We start from the raw sequence: 19,359 nt of genomic DNA, 5'->3' as shown, positions 1-19,359 counted from the left end.
AAATCCGCAGATCCATTTCACATTGTACTTTCTATTTATTTTACCACAGGTCCACTAACAATACCACTGATATCGCTTGATCAACCGACTGGGGCATATGTAGTAGGAGAGACGGTCACCATTACCTGCAACATGACTGGAGATAGTCGTGATAATAACTTCTACTTTTACAAAGATGATCAATATCTGCAATCCGAACAATTTGTCACAAAGAACAACATTGGAACAATCCCGGTTACCAGTACAGACCAAGCAGGGTGGTACCAGTGCCAATATAGGACCTCCGTCAATGGAAGGCAGTTTGACTCCCTACGAAGCGCGTACGTGACGGTTATTGTAGCAGGTGAGTGACAGGGAGCAGAGATTTTTCATATGTTTTATCATCACTCGTGGTATGTTTATTAATTTCTGCTTTAATCACTGTAACAGAATTAATGGTTTAATATTAGGAGAGAGGAATATAACAGAATTGGTTTTACGAATATAAGAACTTAAGAAATAGGAGCAGGAGTAGGCCATTTGAACCTTCAAGTCTGCTCCGCCATTCAATAAGACCATTGCTAATGTTCTACATCATCTGTACTTTCCTGCAATATCCCCATATCCCTTGATTCTTAAATATTCAAAAACATATCTACCTGTCTTGAATATACTAAACGACTGAGCCTTCACAACCCTCTGAGGTAATGATTTACAAAGATTCTTGACCCTCACAGAGGAGAAATTTCTCCTCATCTCATTCCTAAATGGCGGACCCCTTAATCTGAGACTGCGCACCTTGGAGGTAGCCTCACATTTCTCCACATTATGTTCAAATTGCCGTGTTCTTGCCCAATTACATAGCCTGTCTGTATCCCCTTGAAGCCTCATTGCATCCTGCTCACAACTTATGTTCCAACCCTGCTATGTATCATCAGAAAACATAGATATAATAAATTCGGTCCCCTCATCCAAATCATTGCTATAGATTGTGAATAGCTGAGGCCCAAGCACTGATCTTGCGGTATCCCACCAGTTACAGCCTGCCAACCTGCAAATGACCCGTTTATTCCTACTCTCTGTTTTCTGTCCGTTAACTGATCCTCTATACATGCTAGTATATTACCACCAATCGAATGAGCATTAATTTTGTTTAATAAACTATTGTGTGGCAACTTATAGAATGCCTTCTGCAAATCCAAAAACACCATATCCACTGGTTCCCACTTATCTATTCTGCTAGTTACAACCTCAAAAACCTCCAACAAATTTGGCAAACACGTTTACCATTTCATAAATCCATGTTGACTCTGCCAATCCTATTATTATTTTCGAAGTGCCCTTTTACTAAGTCCTTAATAATAGATTCTAGCTTTTTCTCGAATACTGATGTCAGGTCAACTGGTCTGCAGTTCACCATTTTCTCTCGCCCTCCTTTCTTAAATAGTGGGGTTACGTTTTGTCCTTATTGCTCAAATCTTGACAGGATCCCTGTAACACTGACCCTGCATTCAGACCCTATGAATCTATTAGCGGCAAGGGGCGTTACTGGAGATAATGGGATGAAAATCGTCACGGGCGGAAGCGCAAAACGAGCGAATGCAAATCAGCCTCCCGTTTCACACCCCATGAATTCAGATTCCATTGTAGGCAATGGGAACGAAAGTCCGGTGATGTGTAAAACGGGCTGATGATGGGCTATCGCTTGTTTTAGGCTACTGTACAGGACTAATGATTACCTCATTGTGTCAGAATTTTGTTAATTCAACCCGGCCAAAGAATCATGACAGCGCAGCCCGTGGCCAAACTTGGAGAGTAACTGTAACCACATTCTCCAGGCGGGAAAGAGGCGGAGAGTGATCGGCCTCCCGTTTTATTCTCCGCCCAATTATAACCTGTATTGACTTGAATGGATTGTAATATCGTGCTAGTTTACAATTGCCCCTGTGACTGAGTACTGAGGGAATGCTGTGTGATGGAGCTGAGAGACCCGATAATTAGCGATGTGAAGACAAGCCATTCTGACAGGGGAACTGCAGGCTGGCTATTATAATTACACAATCAAAGTCCCTGATTTCAAATTTTACTCCCTAAATCTCTGGGCCTACCACAGCGAAATGTTTAATGCCAAATGTCATCATCCTGATATGTTTTTATTCCACTGAATGTATGGTCAATTCACGAGACACCGCCAGATTGGCTGGCCATGTCAGATTACAGATTCTCAGTCAGAAAACCGGAACTGCAGAATGAGATTTTCAAAATCATCCTGATATGTGAAATATTTAACTTAAGCACATTGTAACATTCCATATCACTCAATGGGTTGCATTTTGACGGCACTCCGCACACCCACGACCTCCATCATCAGAAAGGACGATGGCAGCAGCTGCATGGGAACAGCATCATCTCCCAGTTCCACATCCAAGTCAGACGCCATCCTGACTGGGAACTTTATCTGGCGTTCCTTCTGTGTCGCTCGCTCAAAGGCCTGAAAGTCCGTACCAAACAGCATTGTGGGAACACAAGTGGATTCAAGAAGTGGGCTGGCAATCATCTCAAGGGCAACTGGGGTTGGGCAGTAAATGTCGGCCTTGCCAACGACGCCCACGTCCTAAATTCCAGCAAAAATGAATTCCTTCATATGAAATGCACATCCCCACGTTTCATGGGAGTTGTTCACTCTGGTTAATCAGGTTATGGCTCCACAAAGTTAGTAGAATTGTGAATTCAATCCAACCCTTCTCTTGGTATCAAAGAGGGACATTGCATCGATGAGCCCACGTTATTGAACTGGATCCCCAGCTGGTTTATTTTATGTCCCACTTCTGTTTGAAACCATCAGTTCCCCTTTTATAGAATCTCAACCACTGATACGGACCTTTCAATTTTTCACGTCACAATGGTAATTGAGTTACCAACATTTGACGGCACAAGAAAATGCAGCAATCCATTTCTGTTGTTCTTTTCATTTACTTTACCACAGATTCGCTAACAGCAGCAAATATATTAATGCAGAAGAGTGCGAGGTGATACATTTTGGCAAGAAGAATGAGGAGAGGCAATAAATGGTAAAATTCAAAATGAGTGCATGAACATAGACATCTGGGGTTATATGTCGACAGATCGTTGAAGGTGTCAGGGTAGGTAGAGAAAGCGGTTAAATAATCATACCTGATCCTGAACTTCACAAATAGAAGCATAGAGTACAAAAGCAAGGAAGTTATGATGAATCTTTACAAAACACTGGTTCGGCCTCAAAGCGATTATGTCTAATTCTTGGCACCACAGTATAGAAACGATGTGAAGGCAGTAGAGAGGGTGCATAAAAGATTTACGAGAATGATTCAAAGGGTGAATTACATCAGTTACGTGGATTCAGCAGAGAAGTTGGAGTTGTTCAGCTGAGAGCAGTGATGGTTGAGAGGAGATTTACTTTACATAGGATTACATAGGACTAAGTCGGATATACGACACAGAAACAGGCCATTCAGCCCAACCAGTCCATGCCAACGTTAATGCTCCACTCGAGATTCCTCCCGGTTTACCTCATCAAAATCTATCAGCAGAAACCTCTCTTCCCTTTTCCCTCATATGCTAAACTCGCCTCCCCTTAAATTCATCGATACTTTTCCCTTCAACCAATCCCTGTGATAACGAGTTCCACATCCTCACCATTCTCTGGGTAAAGACGTTTCTTATGAATTCGCTATTGCATTTCTTGGTGACTATCTTATATTAATGGCCTCTATTTATGAACTTCCCCACAATTATAAACATTCTCTCTTTATCGAATCTATCAAAACCTTTCATAATTTTAAAGACCTCTTTCAGGTCACCCCTCCACCTCCTCTTTTCAAGAGAAAAGAGACCCAGCCTGTTCATCCTTTCCTGATATGTATACCCTCGCATTTCTGGCATCAGCCTTGGAAATATTCTCTGCACCATCTCCAGTTCCTCTATATTATTTTAAAATATGGCGACCAGAACTGAGCGCAGTTAGTGTGGTCTATCCACGTTTCGATTCAGGTTTAGCAAAACTTCCCTACTTTTCAACTCTAAACCTCTAGAAATAAACCCTAATTCTTGGTTTGCTTGTTGATGGCTTTGCTAACCTGTGTCGCAACTTTTAGTGAATTGTGTAGTTGTACTACGAGATCACTTTGCTCTTCTACCCAAACTAGACTCGCACCATCCAATTAATATTTGACTTCCCTGTTCTTCCTACCAAAACGTAATACATCACATTTATATGTGTTTATGTTCATTTGCCAATTATATGCCCATTCTGCAAGTTTATTCATGTCAGCCTGTAGTTTGTTGTAGTCCTCCTCAGTATTGACTATACCCCAACCAATTTGGTGTCATCCACAAATATAAAAATTGTGTTTTTGATTTCAAATCTAATTCGAAAATATAAATTGTGAACAACAGTTGTCCCAGCACTGATCCTTGTGGAAAACCACTACACACTTCTGCCACTGTGATAAGCTACCCTTTACTCCCACTCAATGCTTTCTGTCTTGAAGCCAGCTAACTATCCATTCTGCTACTTGTTCCCTGACTGCACATTATCTGATATTGTATATCAGTCTATTATGGGTTACCTTATGGATGGCCTTTTTAAAATCTAGGAAAATTAAACCTACTGCATTATCATTGTCGACACTTTCTGTTAACTCTTCAAAAAATTCAATGATAATGGTCAAGCAAGACTTTCCCTTTTGAAATCCATGCTGACTAATCATTTCTATGTCTTTTGTTTCGGGATGTTCTTCTATTTTATCCTTTAGTAAGTGCTCCATTTTTTTCTACTATCGATGTTAAGCTGACTGGTCTATAATTCCCTGGACATGTTCTATGCCCCTTCTTAACTATAGGTATTACATTCACTATCCGCCAATCTCTGGCACAACACTTTTTTAAACGAATTATTAAATGTTTGTTGTAATACCTCTGCTATCGCTTCGCTAGATTCTACTAAAATGTGTGGACGCAATCCATCCAGATCAGGGGTTTTATTCTCTTTGAGTTTGATTAGTTTAGTTAATAAATCCTTTTTATTTTAAATGCACTTATCTCGTTACTAATCTCATCATCAAATGAGATGCCCACCTGTTCTATCTCCCTGGTAAATACTGAAGCAAAATAATTATTTAATGTTTCTGGCATCTCTCTATCGTCACCTGTGGTATTATCCTATCTACCCGTTAATGGCACTATTCCCATCCCAATTCTCTTACTTATTGAGGTGCCTGTAAAATATTTTACTGTTGTGTTTTAAAGATGGTTCTAGATGAAATGTAAAAGCCAATTGCTGAATTAAAGACAGCTGCCATGTGAGGGAAAGAAACCAATTGATACAGGCAGAGGTTATGATCTGAAATTGGTGAAGTCGATGTTGAGTCCAGACGGTTGTAATGTGATTAATCGAAGAGGAGGCAATGTTCCTCGAGCTTACGTTAAGCTTCACTGCAACAGTGTAAGAGGCCGAGGATGGAGATTTCAGAGTGGGAGTGAAGTGGAGAATTATAGTGACAGGTGACCGGGAGCTCAGGTCACCCTCACGGACTGAATGGGGGAGTTCCACAAAGCAGTCACACAATCTGCGTTTTGTATCCCCAATGTGGAGAAGACCACATCGTGAATACGAATACAATATACTAATTTGCAAAACATAAAGTAAATCGTTGTTTCAGCTGTAAGTAGTGTTTGGGGCTCTCGACAGTGGGAAGGGAGGAGGCAAAAGGGCAGTTGTTGCATCTCTTGCCCTTGCACGGGAAGGTGCTGGGCGAAGGGGGAGGGGTGTTGTGGGGGGGGAGCTGTGGACCAGGGTGTCGACGAGGGAGCAGTGCCTTTGGAATGCACAAAGCAGAGGTGAGAGGAAGATGTGTTTGGTGGATGAGATCACGCTGGTGGTTTCGTAAATCCTGGAGGATGATCCATCGAAGGTGCAGGCTGGTGGGATGAAAGCTGAGGACAAGGCGAAACCTACTGTCGTTCTGGGAGGGTTGGGATGGAATGAAAGCAGAAGTGCGGGAACTGGAATGAACACAGCAGTGGGCCATGTGAACCATGGTAGAGGGGAATCCTCGGCTGAGGTAAACGAATTACAAATCAGAAGCACTAGTAGGGAAGGTGGCATCGTCAGAGCAAGTTTGAAGGAGACACCGGGAGAATGGAATAGTGGATGCATTGGTTGTCATCTTCCAAAATTCTATAGGTTATGCAATAGTTCATGTAGATTGGAGGGCGACAAATGTAATACCACTACTTAAAAAAGGAGGGAGAGTGAAAACCGGAAACTACAGGCTGGTTAGCCTAACATCAGTAGTATGGAAAATGCTAGAGTCAATTATAAAGGATGTGATATCAAGACACTTTGGGCTACATTTTCAGTTGCTAGCGCCAGCAGTTAGCGCCTTAAGAGAAGTGATTTTCGGGCGCTATGCGTGTAGTGCCCATGCGCAGCGCAGTTTGCGCACCGCCCCAAATTAAGTTGCCCGTTAGCGCCGGCGCAAAATTTAGCGCCCGCCCGGATGCGCACGCAGAAAATGACATCACATCCTCGTGCAACGCCCTTTGGCCGCCCCGATTCCAAACTTCAGTCGGACCGCCCCATTGTGCGGCTGGCGGCCGGAGCGTTTGGAAAAAGGAACGCAACACAATCAGCGCGGGCCCTGGGGGGCGCAAATTAAAGGGGATGTGCACTCCAGTATAAAGGCCAGCCTTTTTTCAGAAAACACTCTTGTGCAACGCATTTCTGGAGACACAACAAGGAGGATAGCTAACTGGTTTCAAGCAGCAAGAGCCAGGTATTTTTGGACTCAGGCCAGAGCGCTGCAAGTGGCCTTTTGGAAATTTGAGTGTTTGCCAGGATTTTACGTGGGTTGCATGGGGTGCCAACGCGGAGCTGCAGCTCCATGCCTGTAGGGCTCGCAGACGCATTGTGAGAGGGGCAGCCCTGGCTAGAGGCAGAGGGGGCTACAGGCGTCGGCCACGTAGGCCTTACCCAGTCAGGCTATACCGCCAGCAGCACTCCTACCTAAACATGAGTGCTGCGCGATGTGTTAAAAGGATCCGATTCCGAAAGGAGGTGATTGCAGAGATCTGCCACCTGCTTCGCCGAGATCTGCGGCCAAAGCTCAGGTGCAGGACGTCTCTGTCGGTGGAAGTGAAGGTGACGGTGGCATTGAACTTCTATGCCACTGGCTCCTTCCAATACGCTGCTGGGGACATAGCAAACATCTCTCAGTACAGCACGCATCACTGCATCCGCCAGGTGACCGAAGCACTGTTCAGAAGGAGAAGCCAATTCATCTCCTTCCCCATGGCCCTGGAGAGCCAGCATCAGCGCGCATTGGGATTTTCCAGACTCGGGGAATTCCCCTTGGTGCAGGGTGCCATTGACTGTACGCAAGTGGCTTTGTGGGCCCCTCTGGAGCATGGCGAGCAGTATCGCAACAGGAAGGGCTACCATTCTCTGAATGTGCAGCTGGTGTGTGACCACAAGCAGCGCATCATGGCAGTCAAATGCAGCTTCCCAGGCAGCAGCCACGATGCCTTTATCCTGCGGCAGAGTACTGTGCATGACATGTTCCAGGCACAGCCTCCCCCAAGAGGATGGCTTCTCGGGGACAAAGGCTATCCTTTGTGCACCTGGCTCATGACCCCGCTCCGCGCGCCCAGGACCGCTGCTGAAGAGGCCTACAACGAGAGCCATCAAACCACCCGCAACATCATCGGGCTAACTATTGGGGTCCTCAAGCAGCGGTTCTGCTGCCTTGGTCACTCCGGAGGAGCTCTCCAGTATTCGCCGGAGCGGGTCTCCCAATTTGTGGTGGTTTGCTGCATGCTACACAACCTGGCTATCCGCAGGACTCAGGCACTGCCACCTGACGTTGGAACAGCACCTCAGGAGGAGGAGCAGGATGAGCATGAGGAGGAGGAGGAGGAGGAGCAGGTGTACATTCCCAGGAGGGAGCGACCAGGGTCAAGGGCCGCACGACGCCACCTTATTACACGGTACTTCTAAGCCCCCTGTCAGGGAATGGCCAGGGGCCATGAGGGAAGATTAATGCAGCCGCTCTGCAAGCCCTGAGCCGGCGAAGCCACCAAACACTAAGAAGAACAACCATGGAGACTGCATGAATAAAGATAATTTTTTATTGCACAAAAATGAAAAGCCCTTCCCACATGAAACCCCAAAAACAATAAACGGGCCCCACAAAAAGCCCAACAAACGACTCACTCCCACAAACTGGGGAGGAGTGACTCCACCTTTCTTCAAACCGGGCCTCAACGACGGCCTAATGCAAAAAATAAGCCCTCCAAAAGCACAACCATGGGCAAAATAAAGATGGCCACCGCCATATTAAAGGAAAGCTGTCCACACCCTCTACTGAGTGGCCCGCGAGGGCAAGACCTTGGCCAGCTTTTTGCCTCCCCTGCCCGGCCTGCTGCTCCTTCGCAAGCTCTGCCCAGTGGCTGCTGCGAGGCTGGGGGAAGTTGTCTGAGGCTCAGATGCCCTTCCACCAGATGCCGCTGGGGGGCGGCCTACACGGCGTTTGAGCCTCGAGGGGCCGTCTGCTGAGTGGCGCACCTGAGCCTGGCCACCATCAGCTGCAGCCGCTTGCCCTTGACGCCCCAGAGGGGGAATGGCGGCGACGGATGGCGTAATGTGGGCCAGCTGGCGTCTGGGATGCGCTGGCTGGTGCTGTGGCGCGGTGGCACTCGGCCGGGCCCGCACTGCAGGATCCGCAGCAATCAGCCGACGGGCGACTTGCTGGGATGGTCCAGTGCGGCGGCTGTCCTGGCGATGCCTGCCTGAGACAGCGTGTGTGGCAGCAGTGAGTGCCACTGTGATCCTGGTGTGCGTGCACATCACAACCGCCAGGCTCTTGACGGCATCAGTCAGCATGTGGCCACTCGCGGCAGTTGCTGCCCCGAACTCGCGCACACTGGTCGCCAGCGACTTGATGGCCTCAGGAATGCGCCCCACCACGCTCATGAGCTCCGTGTGTCGCCGGTCCGAGTCGTCGGCCATCTTATCCAGCTTCCGCACCTCCTCCGAAGTGAAGGTGTCCGGACTGGAGTCGCGACTCTCCCGCTGGGGAGGAGGGGGCCGAACTAGGGGACCCTTGCCGCGTTGGTGACGGCGAGTGTGCCGAGCAGCAGCACTCCCCTCTGATCCTTCCCCCCTTTGGGGGGAAGGCCACGGGCCATGCGCACGGCTGCTGGGTGGCTGGACGCCACTGGTCCCAAAAGCTGCATTGCCCTGCGACAGTTCCTGCAGGCACTCGTCCAGTGAGGAGGTGTCAAGCATTTCCTCCTCTCCTGCGGGACGTGACTGTTCCCCCGAAGGTCCGGCTTGCTCCTCCTCCTCCTCCTGGTCGGAGTTGTTGTCACTGGCAGCTTCAGGGTCCTGGTCGTCACCAGCTGAAAGCAGGAATGCACAAGAGTAGCTTCAGAGTGAGGAGACGGCGTCAGCGAGGGAGTTCGGACTGGTGGGATTCAGCGCATTGGTGGGACAGTGGCAAAGGAGGTAGCTCGGATGGGCCAGTGCGACGCGAGAGGGCCAAAAGGCGAGGTCCTTACCATTGCCGGGCAGTGGAGGGTCGGATACACCGCACACTGTGGGGACAATCACACGGGCTCCCATGAGCACACACACGCGCTCCTCCAGCCGAGTGAGCTTCTGCAGCTTGGCGCGGCCACCCCTGGCACGGGCCTGGCGATTAAACGCTACTTTAGCCTGCAAGGGAAAGAACGGGCTGTAAGTGCGCAGTGAAGCCCTGATGTAGTGTGCACTGCCTCCCATGGTGGAATAGCTTGGACAGAGTGAAGCCCTGATGTAGAGTGCACTGCCTCCCATGGTGGAATAGCTTGGACAGAGTGAAGCCCTGATGTAGAGTGCACTGCCACCCATGGTGGAATAGCTTGGACAGAGTGAAGCCCTGATGTAGAGTGCACTGTCTCCCATGGTGGAATAACTTGAACAGAGTGAAGCCCTGATGTAGAGTGCACTGCCTCCCATGGTGGAATAGCTTGGACAGAGTGAAGCCCTGATGTAGTGTGCACTGCCTCACATGGTGGAATAGCTTGGCCAAAGTGTAGAGTGCCGAATGGCCATTTGATGCTCATGGCTGTCCCAATGCTGCTGGCTGAGGGCTGGCCAATAGGACTTTCAGCTCCCTTTGCACATCATGTCACGTGTACATGCAAGAATGAGGAGGAGACTGGAAAGGCTACTCAACTTCACAATCCTGGTCAGATCGTTGTATTTTTTACGACATTGTTTGTGGGTCCTGGGGGCCTCGCCGGTGAACGTCACCCTCTGGGCGATCTGCTTCCAGGCTTTGGTGTAGTCATGGTGGGTTGGATTCCTCCCACTCTCTGGAAACAAGATCTTGCGCCTCACCTCCAGAGCTGTGACCATTATGTCCAGATCACCCTCTGAGAAGCGCAGGGCACGCTGACGGGCCTTCTCTGGCGTTGCCATGACTCCCTGGGGCTGAGCAGCAGTGTTGAGGCCTCTTTGCAAGGCTGCAGTGTGCAGGGCGTGGCAGCAGACCAATTCGTCCCTTCCCCCTTTAAGAGCTGGTCGGCACCACGGGGTCTGCTGTCAGTGCAAAAATGACCGCACCCGCGCTGCGCCCCGCCTGGGCGCTATCACTCTGGACCGCCGGCTTAGCGCCTAAAGGTAGGAGGGGAACGCCTCTTTTAGCGCTCCACCACTCTCTTAGGGCGAAGCCACTGAATTTCCGGCAACGGGGCGCTACTTTGGGGCGGGCGCTAACTTCGGGCGGGCGCTAAGGTTAGCGCCCCAAAACTGTCTATACTGAAAATCTAGCCCTTTGTCTCTTAATGTGAGGAGCTTTCCTAATAAGGTGGATGAATTAGCTGTGCAAATAGATGTAAAGGGATATGATATAATTGGGAATACGGAGACATGGCTCCAGTGTGACGATGACTGGGAATTCGACATCCAGGGGTATTCAATATTCAGGAAGGACAGGAAAAAATGAAAATGAGGTGGAGTAGCAGTGCTGGTTAAAGATGAGACTAACACAATAGTAAGGAAGTTTATTAGCTCTGATGATGTGGAATCTGTAGGTGCAGAGCTGAGAAATGCCAAGGGGCAGGAAACGATAGTGGGAGTTGACTACAAACCCCCAAAGAGTAATGCAGAGTTTGGCGATGGAATTACACCGGGAATTAGAGATGCGTTCAATAAGGGCACAGCAGTTATTATGGGTGACTTTATTCTACATGTAGATTGGGCTAACCAAATTAGTAACAATACTGTGGAGGAGGAACTCCTAGAGTTTATACGGGATGGTTTCCTGGAACAATATTCGAGGAACCAACTAGAGATCAGATCATCTTAGACTGGGTATTATTTAATGAGAAAGGATTAATTAGTAATCTTGTTGTGTGAGGCCCCTTGTGGAGGAGCGATCATAATATGATAACATTCTTCGGTAAAATGGAGAGTGAAGTAGTTGACTCAGAGACAAGGGTACTGAATTAAAAAACTGGAAACTACGATGGTATGAGGCAAGAGTTTGCTAGGATGGATTGGGGAACGTTACTTAAAGGGTTGACGGTGAATAGGCAATGGCAAATATTTAAAGATCGCATGTATGAACTATAGAATTTTTTCAGCCCTGCTTGCATAAAAATAAAACAAAATGTGACTCAACCGTAGCTAACAAGGGAAATTAGGGATTGCATAAGATCCAAGGAGAGGACATACAATTTGGCCAGAAAAAGCAGCAACCCTGAGGATTCGGAGCCCTTAATATTCAGCAAAGGAAGAGAAAGGGATTAATTAAGAATAGGAAAATAGTTCATAAGTGTAAGCTTCTGGAGAACATAAAAACAGACTGTAAAAGCTTCTATAGATTAGTTAAGAGAAAGAGATTGGTGAAGTCAAGCGTCGGGTAACATAGGTCTAATGAGAGGGAGGAATTGAATGAAATCAGTATTTGTTGGGAAATGGTGTTAGGGAAATTGATGGGATTGAAGGCCGATAAATCCCCAGGGCCTGATAATCTACATCCAAGAGTACCGAAGGAAGTGGCCCTAGAAATAGTAGATACATTGCTGGTCATCTTCCAAAATTCTAAATATTCTGGAACAGTTCCCATGGATTGGAGGATAGCTAATGTAACCCCAAAATTTAAAAAGAGTGGTAGAGAGTAAATGGGGAATTAAGAAACGGTAAGCCTGACATCAGTAGTGAGGAAAATTCTAGAGTCCATTATAAAAGTTGTAATAGCAGAGTACTTGGAAAACAGTGACAGGATCGGACAAAGTCAACATGGATTTACAAAAGGTAAATCATGTTCAGTAACCTACTGTAATTTTTTGAGGATGTAACTCGTAAAATAGATAAGGTATAACCAGTGGATGTGCTGTATTTGGACTTTCAGAAGGCTTTCGATAAGGTCCCACGTAAGAGATTAGTGTGTAAAGTTAATGCACATTGGATTGGGGTAAGGTACTGTCTTGGGTAGTGAAGTGGTTGGCAGACAGGAAGCAAAGAGTTGGCACAAATGTGTCTTTTTCCGAGTGGCAGGCAGTGACTAGTGGGGTACAGCAGGGATCGGTGCTAGGACCCCAGCTATTGACAATATATATAAATGATCCAGAGGAGGGAACTAGATATAATATCTCCAAGTTTGCAGATGACACAAAGCTGGGTGGGCGTGTGTGCTGTGAGGAGGATGTAGAACAACATCAGTACGATTTGTATAGGATGGGTGATTGGGCAGATGCATGGCAAATGCAGCATAATGTGAATACATGCGAGATTATCTACGTCCCTGGCAAAAACAGGAAGGCAGATTATTACCTGAAAGGCAATAGATTGGGAAAAGGGGAAGTGCAAAGAGACCTGGGTGTCCATGTGCACCAGTCGCTGAAGGTAAGCATGCAGGTGCAGCAGGCTTTTAAGAAGGCAAATGGTATGTTGCCCTTCTTAGCGAGAGTATTCGAGTACAGGAACAACGATGTCTTGCTGCAGTTGTACATTCCTTGATGAGACCACACCTTGAGTGTTGTGTGCAGTTTTGGTCGCCTTATCTGAGGAAGGATGTTCTTGCCATGAGGAGAGATTCGGTCGATTTGGCTTACATTCGCTAGAGTTTAGAAGAATGAGTGGGGATCTCATTGAAACTTGTACTATTCTAACAGGACTAGACAGACTAGATGCAGGAAGGATGTTCCCCATGGCCGGGAGTTCAGAAGCAGGGTTCACAGTCTAAGGATAAGGGGTAAACCATTTAGGACTGAGATGAAGAGGAATTTCTTCACCCAGAGAGTGGTGAAACTGTGGAATTCTCTGCCACATAGGGCAGCTGAGGCCAAAATCATTAAATATATTCAAGTAGGAGTTAAATATATTTCTTGAGGCTAAAGGGATCAAGTGATATGGGGAGAAAGCAGGACAGGTACTGCATTTGGATGATCAGCCATGATCTCATTAAATGGCGGAGTAGGCTGGAGGGGCCGAATGACCTACACCTGCCCCCATCTTCTATTTTTCTATGTTTCTATACTGTTCTAGGAAACCATCCCAGATACACACTATGAACTCCTCCTCAAGGCTACCTTGGCGAATTTGATTTGTCCAATCAATAGACTACCGAATAAGGTCAGAGTATGTGGAGTCAGGAGATAAGTAGCAGAATAGGTTGCTAGCTGGCTTCAAGACAGAAAGCAGAGAGTGGGAGTAAAGGTTAGCTATTCACAGTGGCAGAAGGTGCGTTGTGGTGTTCCACAACGATCAGTGCTGAGATCACTGCTGTTCACAATTTACATTAACGATTTAAATTATTCAATCAAAACACAATTTCTGAATTTGCAGATGATAACAAATTGGGGCAATAGTCAATAATCTGGAGGAGTGCAATCCATTATAGGGGGATGTTAATAAACTCGAAGAATGAGCAAATAATTGGCAAATTAAGTTCAACATAGATACATACGAGGTAATACCTTTAGGCAGGAAGAATAGGGAGGTCACTTATCACTTGGTAGGTTCGAATCTAGGTGGGGTAGAGGAACAACATTTCCACTGATTTCAAATACATACATTCACTTAAATTTGCGACATAGGTTAGCAAGGCCACTTAGAAACAAATCAAGCACTAGGGTTTATTCTAGAAGGACACAACAGAAAAGTAGCGAAGTTATGCTGAGCCTGCATCGAACCTTTGTTGGACTGCATTTGGAGTACTGCTTGCAGTTCTGGTCGCCATATGTTAAAAAGGATTTAGATTCAAGGGAGAAAGGGCAGATGAGATTTACAAGAATGATAAAAAAATGTGATGGTATACATATAGGAAAAGATAAAATTGCTGGGTCTCATTCCTCTTGAAAAAGGAAGGATGAGGAGTGAGCTTATAGGGGTCTTTAATATTATGAAAGGTTTTAATAGATTGGGTACGGAGAGAATGTTTCCACTTGTGGGGAGGAGCATAACTGGAGGCCATCACTAGAAGAGTGACACCAAGAAATCCAATAGATAATTGAGAAGAAACTTATTTTCCCAAACAGTTGTGAGAATTTGGAACTCGCTTCCAAAGTGAGTGGTTGAACCGAATAGTATAGATGCATTTCAGGGAGGCAGGACATGAAGATGAGGGAGAAGGGAACAGAGTGTTACGCTGACAGATTTAGATTTAGACAGGAGGAGGCTCGAGTGTAGCATAAACGCCGGTATGGACTGATTGGGCCGAATGGCCTGTTTCTGTGCCGTATATCTGAAGAAATCCTATGTAATCCTATCGAGTCATCATCTTCCAAAAGTCTCTCGATTGAAGAATTGAACGATTGGATTGGAAAATAGCAAGACGCAGAGCATTATTTAAGAGGGAACGAGAGATCAACTAGGAAATTATGGGCTCATTAGACTGCTCTCAGTTGTGGGGAATGTACAACAATCTATTATTAGGACAGAGTGACAGAGCATTCGGAAATAAATGAGCTGATCAGAGAGATCCAGCATGAATTTGTAAAGGTTAAGTCACCTCTGTCGAAGCTAGTTCATCGTTTTGAGGAGATACCTAAAGTGGTAGGTAAAGGACTGTCTATGGATGTTATTCAAATGGAATCTCAGAAGGCATTCGACTAGCTTGTGCATGGAATTGGAGGAAACTTATAGACTTCAAGGACAGGAAATTTACTATATTGCTGGAGACAGATAGTAGGAATAATGGCTCTGTAATCACACTGGCAGGATGTGATTAGTGGTGTCCACCGGGGATCTGAACTGAATCTCAGGTTTTCAGTAAATTTAACAATGACTTGAAAGAAGGAATAGGGAGTCGTATATTTAAGTTTGCTGGTGAAATTAATTTAACTGACGCAGTAAATAATGCACTCTTGAGCAGAAAGTTGTAAAGGGACATTGATGGATTGGGTGAGTGGGAAAAATGTAGCAGATGGAATGTAAAGTTAAAAAGTGTGAGATCTTCCATTTTGGACGTAAAACAAGATTCCTGTATTTCCTATTTGGTGAAAAACTGGGGAAAATGGAGGATCAGATAGATTTAGGAATCAAAGTACAGAAATTAGTAAAATCTAGTGGAAAGGTAGGATCATCATTACAAAGACTAGTGGAATGTTAGCCTTTATCTCAAGATGTGGAGATGCCGGAGTTGGACTGGGGTGGACAAATGTAAGAAGTCACACATCAACAGGTTATAGTCCAACAGTTTTATTTGAAATCACAAGCTTTCGGAGCGCTGCTCCTTCGTCAGGTGAAGTGGAGGAATGCATAAAGACACAGCTTATATCTCAATATATAGTTTTATCTCAAGATATAGTTTTATCTCAAGATAGCTGGGATTCGAAGTGGAGGAAGAAAGTTGTAGCTGTACAGAGCACTTGATTACGGAGACATGGTTGCAGCGTGACCAAGACTGGGTGCTGAATATCCAGGGGTATTTGATATTCAGGAAGGAAAGTCAAGAAGGAAAAGGAGGTGGGGTGGCACTGTTAGTAAAGGATGACATCAGAGCAACAGTGAGCAAGGATATTTGCTCAGAAAATCAAGATGTAGAATCAGTTTGGGTGGAGCTAAGAAGCACCAAGGGGCAGACAACATTGGTGGGAGTTGTCTGTAGGCCTCCAAACAATAGTGGATCTGTAGGGGATGGCATCAAACCGAAAAATAGAGATGAGTGCAACAAGGGTTGTACAGTAATCATGGGTGGTTTTAATCTACAAATAGGCTGGCCAAACCAAATTAGCATTATTAGAGTGGAGGATGAATTACTGGAGCGTGCACGAGATTGTAATTTAGGCCAGTACGTTAAGGAGCCAACCAGGGAACATGCTATCCTAGATTGGGTACTGTGCAATGAGAAGGGGTTAATTAATAATTTAGTTGTTATGGATACTTTAGGAAGAGTTACCATAATATGATGCAATTCTTCATTACGATGGAAATTGAACAATTCCAATCAACCGAATTTTTAACATTACTGTGGAGTAGGAATTCCTGGAGTGTTTACAGGATGGTTTCCTGGACCAATATGTCGAGGAACCAAACAGAGATCAGGCCATATTAGAATGGGTATTTTGTAACGAGAAAGGATTAATTAGCAATCTTGTTGTACGAGGCCCCTTGAGTCAGACGATCATAATATGATCGAATTCATCATTCAGATGGAGAATGACGTTGTCGACTCACAGGCTTGGTACCTAAATTTAAATAAAGGAAACTACGACGGTCTGAGGCGCAAGTTGGGTAGGATTGCTTGGGGAATGTCACTCAAAGGGTTGATGGTGGATATGCAATGGCAAACATTCAAAGACCGCATGGATCAACTACAGTATTTGTTCATCCCAGTTTGGCATAAATATAAAATGAAAAATGTGACTCAACCGTGGCTACCAAGGGAAATTAGGGATAGCATAAGATCCAAGGAGAGGACATATAAATTGGCCAGAAAAAGCAGTAAACGTGAGGATTGAGAACAGTTTAGGATTCAACAAAGCAGCACAAAGGGATTAATTAAGAAAGGGAATATAGAAATAAGAGTAAGCTTGCAGGGAACATAAAAACCGACTGTGAAAGCTGTTATAGATATGCGAAGAGAAAAACATAGGTGAAGTCAATCGTAGGTCCCTTGCAGTCAGAATCAGGGGAATTTATAATGGGGAACAAAGAAATGTCCGATCAATTAAATACATATTTTGGTTCTGTCTTCACAAAGGAGGACACAAATTACCTCCCAGAGATGTCGGGGAACATAGGGTCTGATGAAAGGGAGGAACTGGAAGAAATCAATATTTGTACGGAAATGGTGTTAGGGAAATTGATGGGATTGAAGGCGGATAAATCCCCAGGGCCTGATAATCTACATCCTAGTGTATTTAAGAAAGTGGCCCTAGAAAAAGTAGATGCATTGCTGATCATCTTCCAAAATTCGATGGAATCTGGAACAGTCACCATGGTTTCGAGTGTAGCTAATATTACCCCACTATTGAAAAAAGGTGGTAGAGAGAAAATGTGGAATTACAGACGGGTAAGCCTGACATCGGTAATGGGGAAAATGCTAGAGTCCATTATAAATGATGTAATAGCAGAGCACTTGGAAAACAGTGACAGGATCGGACAAAATCAACATGGATTTACAAAATGTAAATCGTGCTTGACTAACCTACTGGAATTTTTTGAGGATGTAACTGGTAAAATAGATAAGGGAGAACCAGTGGTTGTGTTGTATTTGGACTTTCAGAAGGCTTTCGATAAGGTCCCGCTTAAGAGACTAGCGTGTTAATTTAAGCAACATGGGATTGTGGGCAAGGTATTGAATTGGATAGAGAACTGATTGGCAGAGAGAAAGCAAAGGGTTGGAATAAGCGGGTCTTTTTCCAAGTGGCAGGCAGTGACTAGTGAGGTACCGCAGGGATCAGTCCTTGGACCCCAGCTACTCACAATATATAATAATGATCTAGACAAGGCAACTAGATGTCATATCTCCAAATTTGCAGATAACACAAAGCTGGGTGGTCGTGTGTGCTGTGAGGAGGATGCTGAGAAAATCCAGGATGATTTGGACAGGTTGGCTCATTGGGCAAAAGCATAGAAGATGCAATATAATGTGGATATATTTGAGGTTATCCATTTTGGTGGCAAAAACAGGAAGGCAGATTATTATCTGAATGGCAATAGATTGGGAGAAGGGGAAGTGCAACCAGACCTGGGTGCCCTTGTGCACCAGTCGCTGACGGTAAGCCTGCAGATGCAGCAGGCATTTAAGAAGGCAAATGGTATGTTGGCCTTCTAAGTGAGAGGGTTTGTGTTCAGGAAGAGTGATGTCTTGCTGCAGTTATACAGGGCCTTGGTGAGACCACATCTTTAGTAGTGTGTGCAGTTTTGGTCGCCTTATCTGAGGAAGGATGTTCTTGCCATGGAAGGAGTTCAGCGAAGATTCACCAGGCTGATACTTGGGATGGCAGGAATGACGGGTGAGGAAAGATTGGGTCGATTGTGCTTGTACTCGCTGCAGTTTAGAAGAATGAAAGGGTATCTAATTGAAAGTTATAAAATTCTGACAGGTCTGGACAGACTAGATGCAGGGAGGATGTTCCCGATGGTCTGGGAGTCCAGAACCAGGGGTCACAATCTAAGGATAAGGGGTAGGTTATTTACGACAGAAATTAGGAGGAATTTCTTCACCCAGAGAGTGGTGAACCTGTGGAATTCTCTATCACAGAAGGCAGTAGAGGACAATACATTAAATATATTCAAGAAGGAGTTGGATATATTTCTTAAGGCTAAAGGGATCAAGGGGTATGTGGAGAAAGCAGGGGCCGGGTTCTGAATTTGGATGATCAGCCATGATCGCATTGGATGGCGGAGCAGGCTCGAGGGGCCGAATGGCCTACTCCTGCTCCTACCTACTATGTTTCTATGTTTCTAATCCGAAAGTAGGGTCCTTAATCTAAACAATGGAAAGCACGAAATATGAGGAGGGAGTTGGATATAATAGATTTGGGAGCTTAATTTAATTGCATGACAGTGGATTGCAATGATTAACGTTTAAGGAACGAAAGCAAGAATTGCAAAAGTTATAAATTCCTTTCTGGTGCAAAAATCGAAAAGGAAAAGCGGCCCAACAATGGATAAGCAAATAAATTTAGGATAGAATTAGCTCCAAAGAGAATCCATATAGAGTTGCCAGAAGTAGCAAGCCTGAGGATTGGGAGCAGCTTAGTGTTCAGTAGAAAAGGACCAAGAGTTTGATAAAGAGGGGAAAATAGAGTATGAGAGTAAACTTGGAAGGAACATAAAAGCGGAGTGCAAAAGCTTCCACAAGTATCTAAAAAGAAAACGATTAGTGTAGAAAAATGTAGGTC

The 19,359-nt window shown here is 45.4% G+C and overlaps 1 protein-coding gene across 1 annotated transcript in view; it reads left to right on the top strand.

Moving 5' to 3' along the window:
• LOC147087236 (Fc receptor-like protein 5) overlaps positions 1-19,359 on the top strand; it is a 44,108-nt gene that overhangs the window by 14,188 nt on the left and 10,561 nt on the right. Inside the window, exon 3 of the mRNA XM_085978128.1 lies at positions 50-343. Within this exon, the coding sequence (XP_085834254.1) occupies positions 50-343 (294 nt within the window). The remainder of the gene's footprint in view (positions 1-49; positions 344-19,359) is intronic.

This window comes from Somniosus microcephalus, unplaced genomic scaffold, assembly GCF_052327205.1.
Source record: "Somniosus microcephalus isolate GS21.2 unplaced genomic scaffold, FLI_Smic_1.0 unresolved_chr6, whole genome shotgun sequence".
NCBI lineage: Eukaryota > Metazoa > Chordata > Chondrichthyes > Squaliformes > Somniosidae > Somniosus > Somniosus microcephalus.
This window is presented reverse-complemented; position numbering and strand designations above follow the sequence as displayed.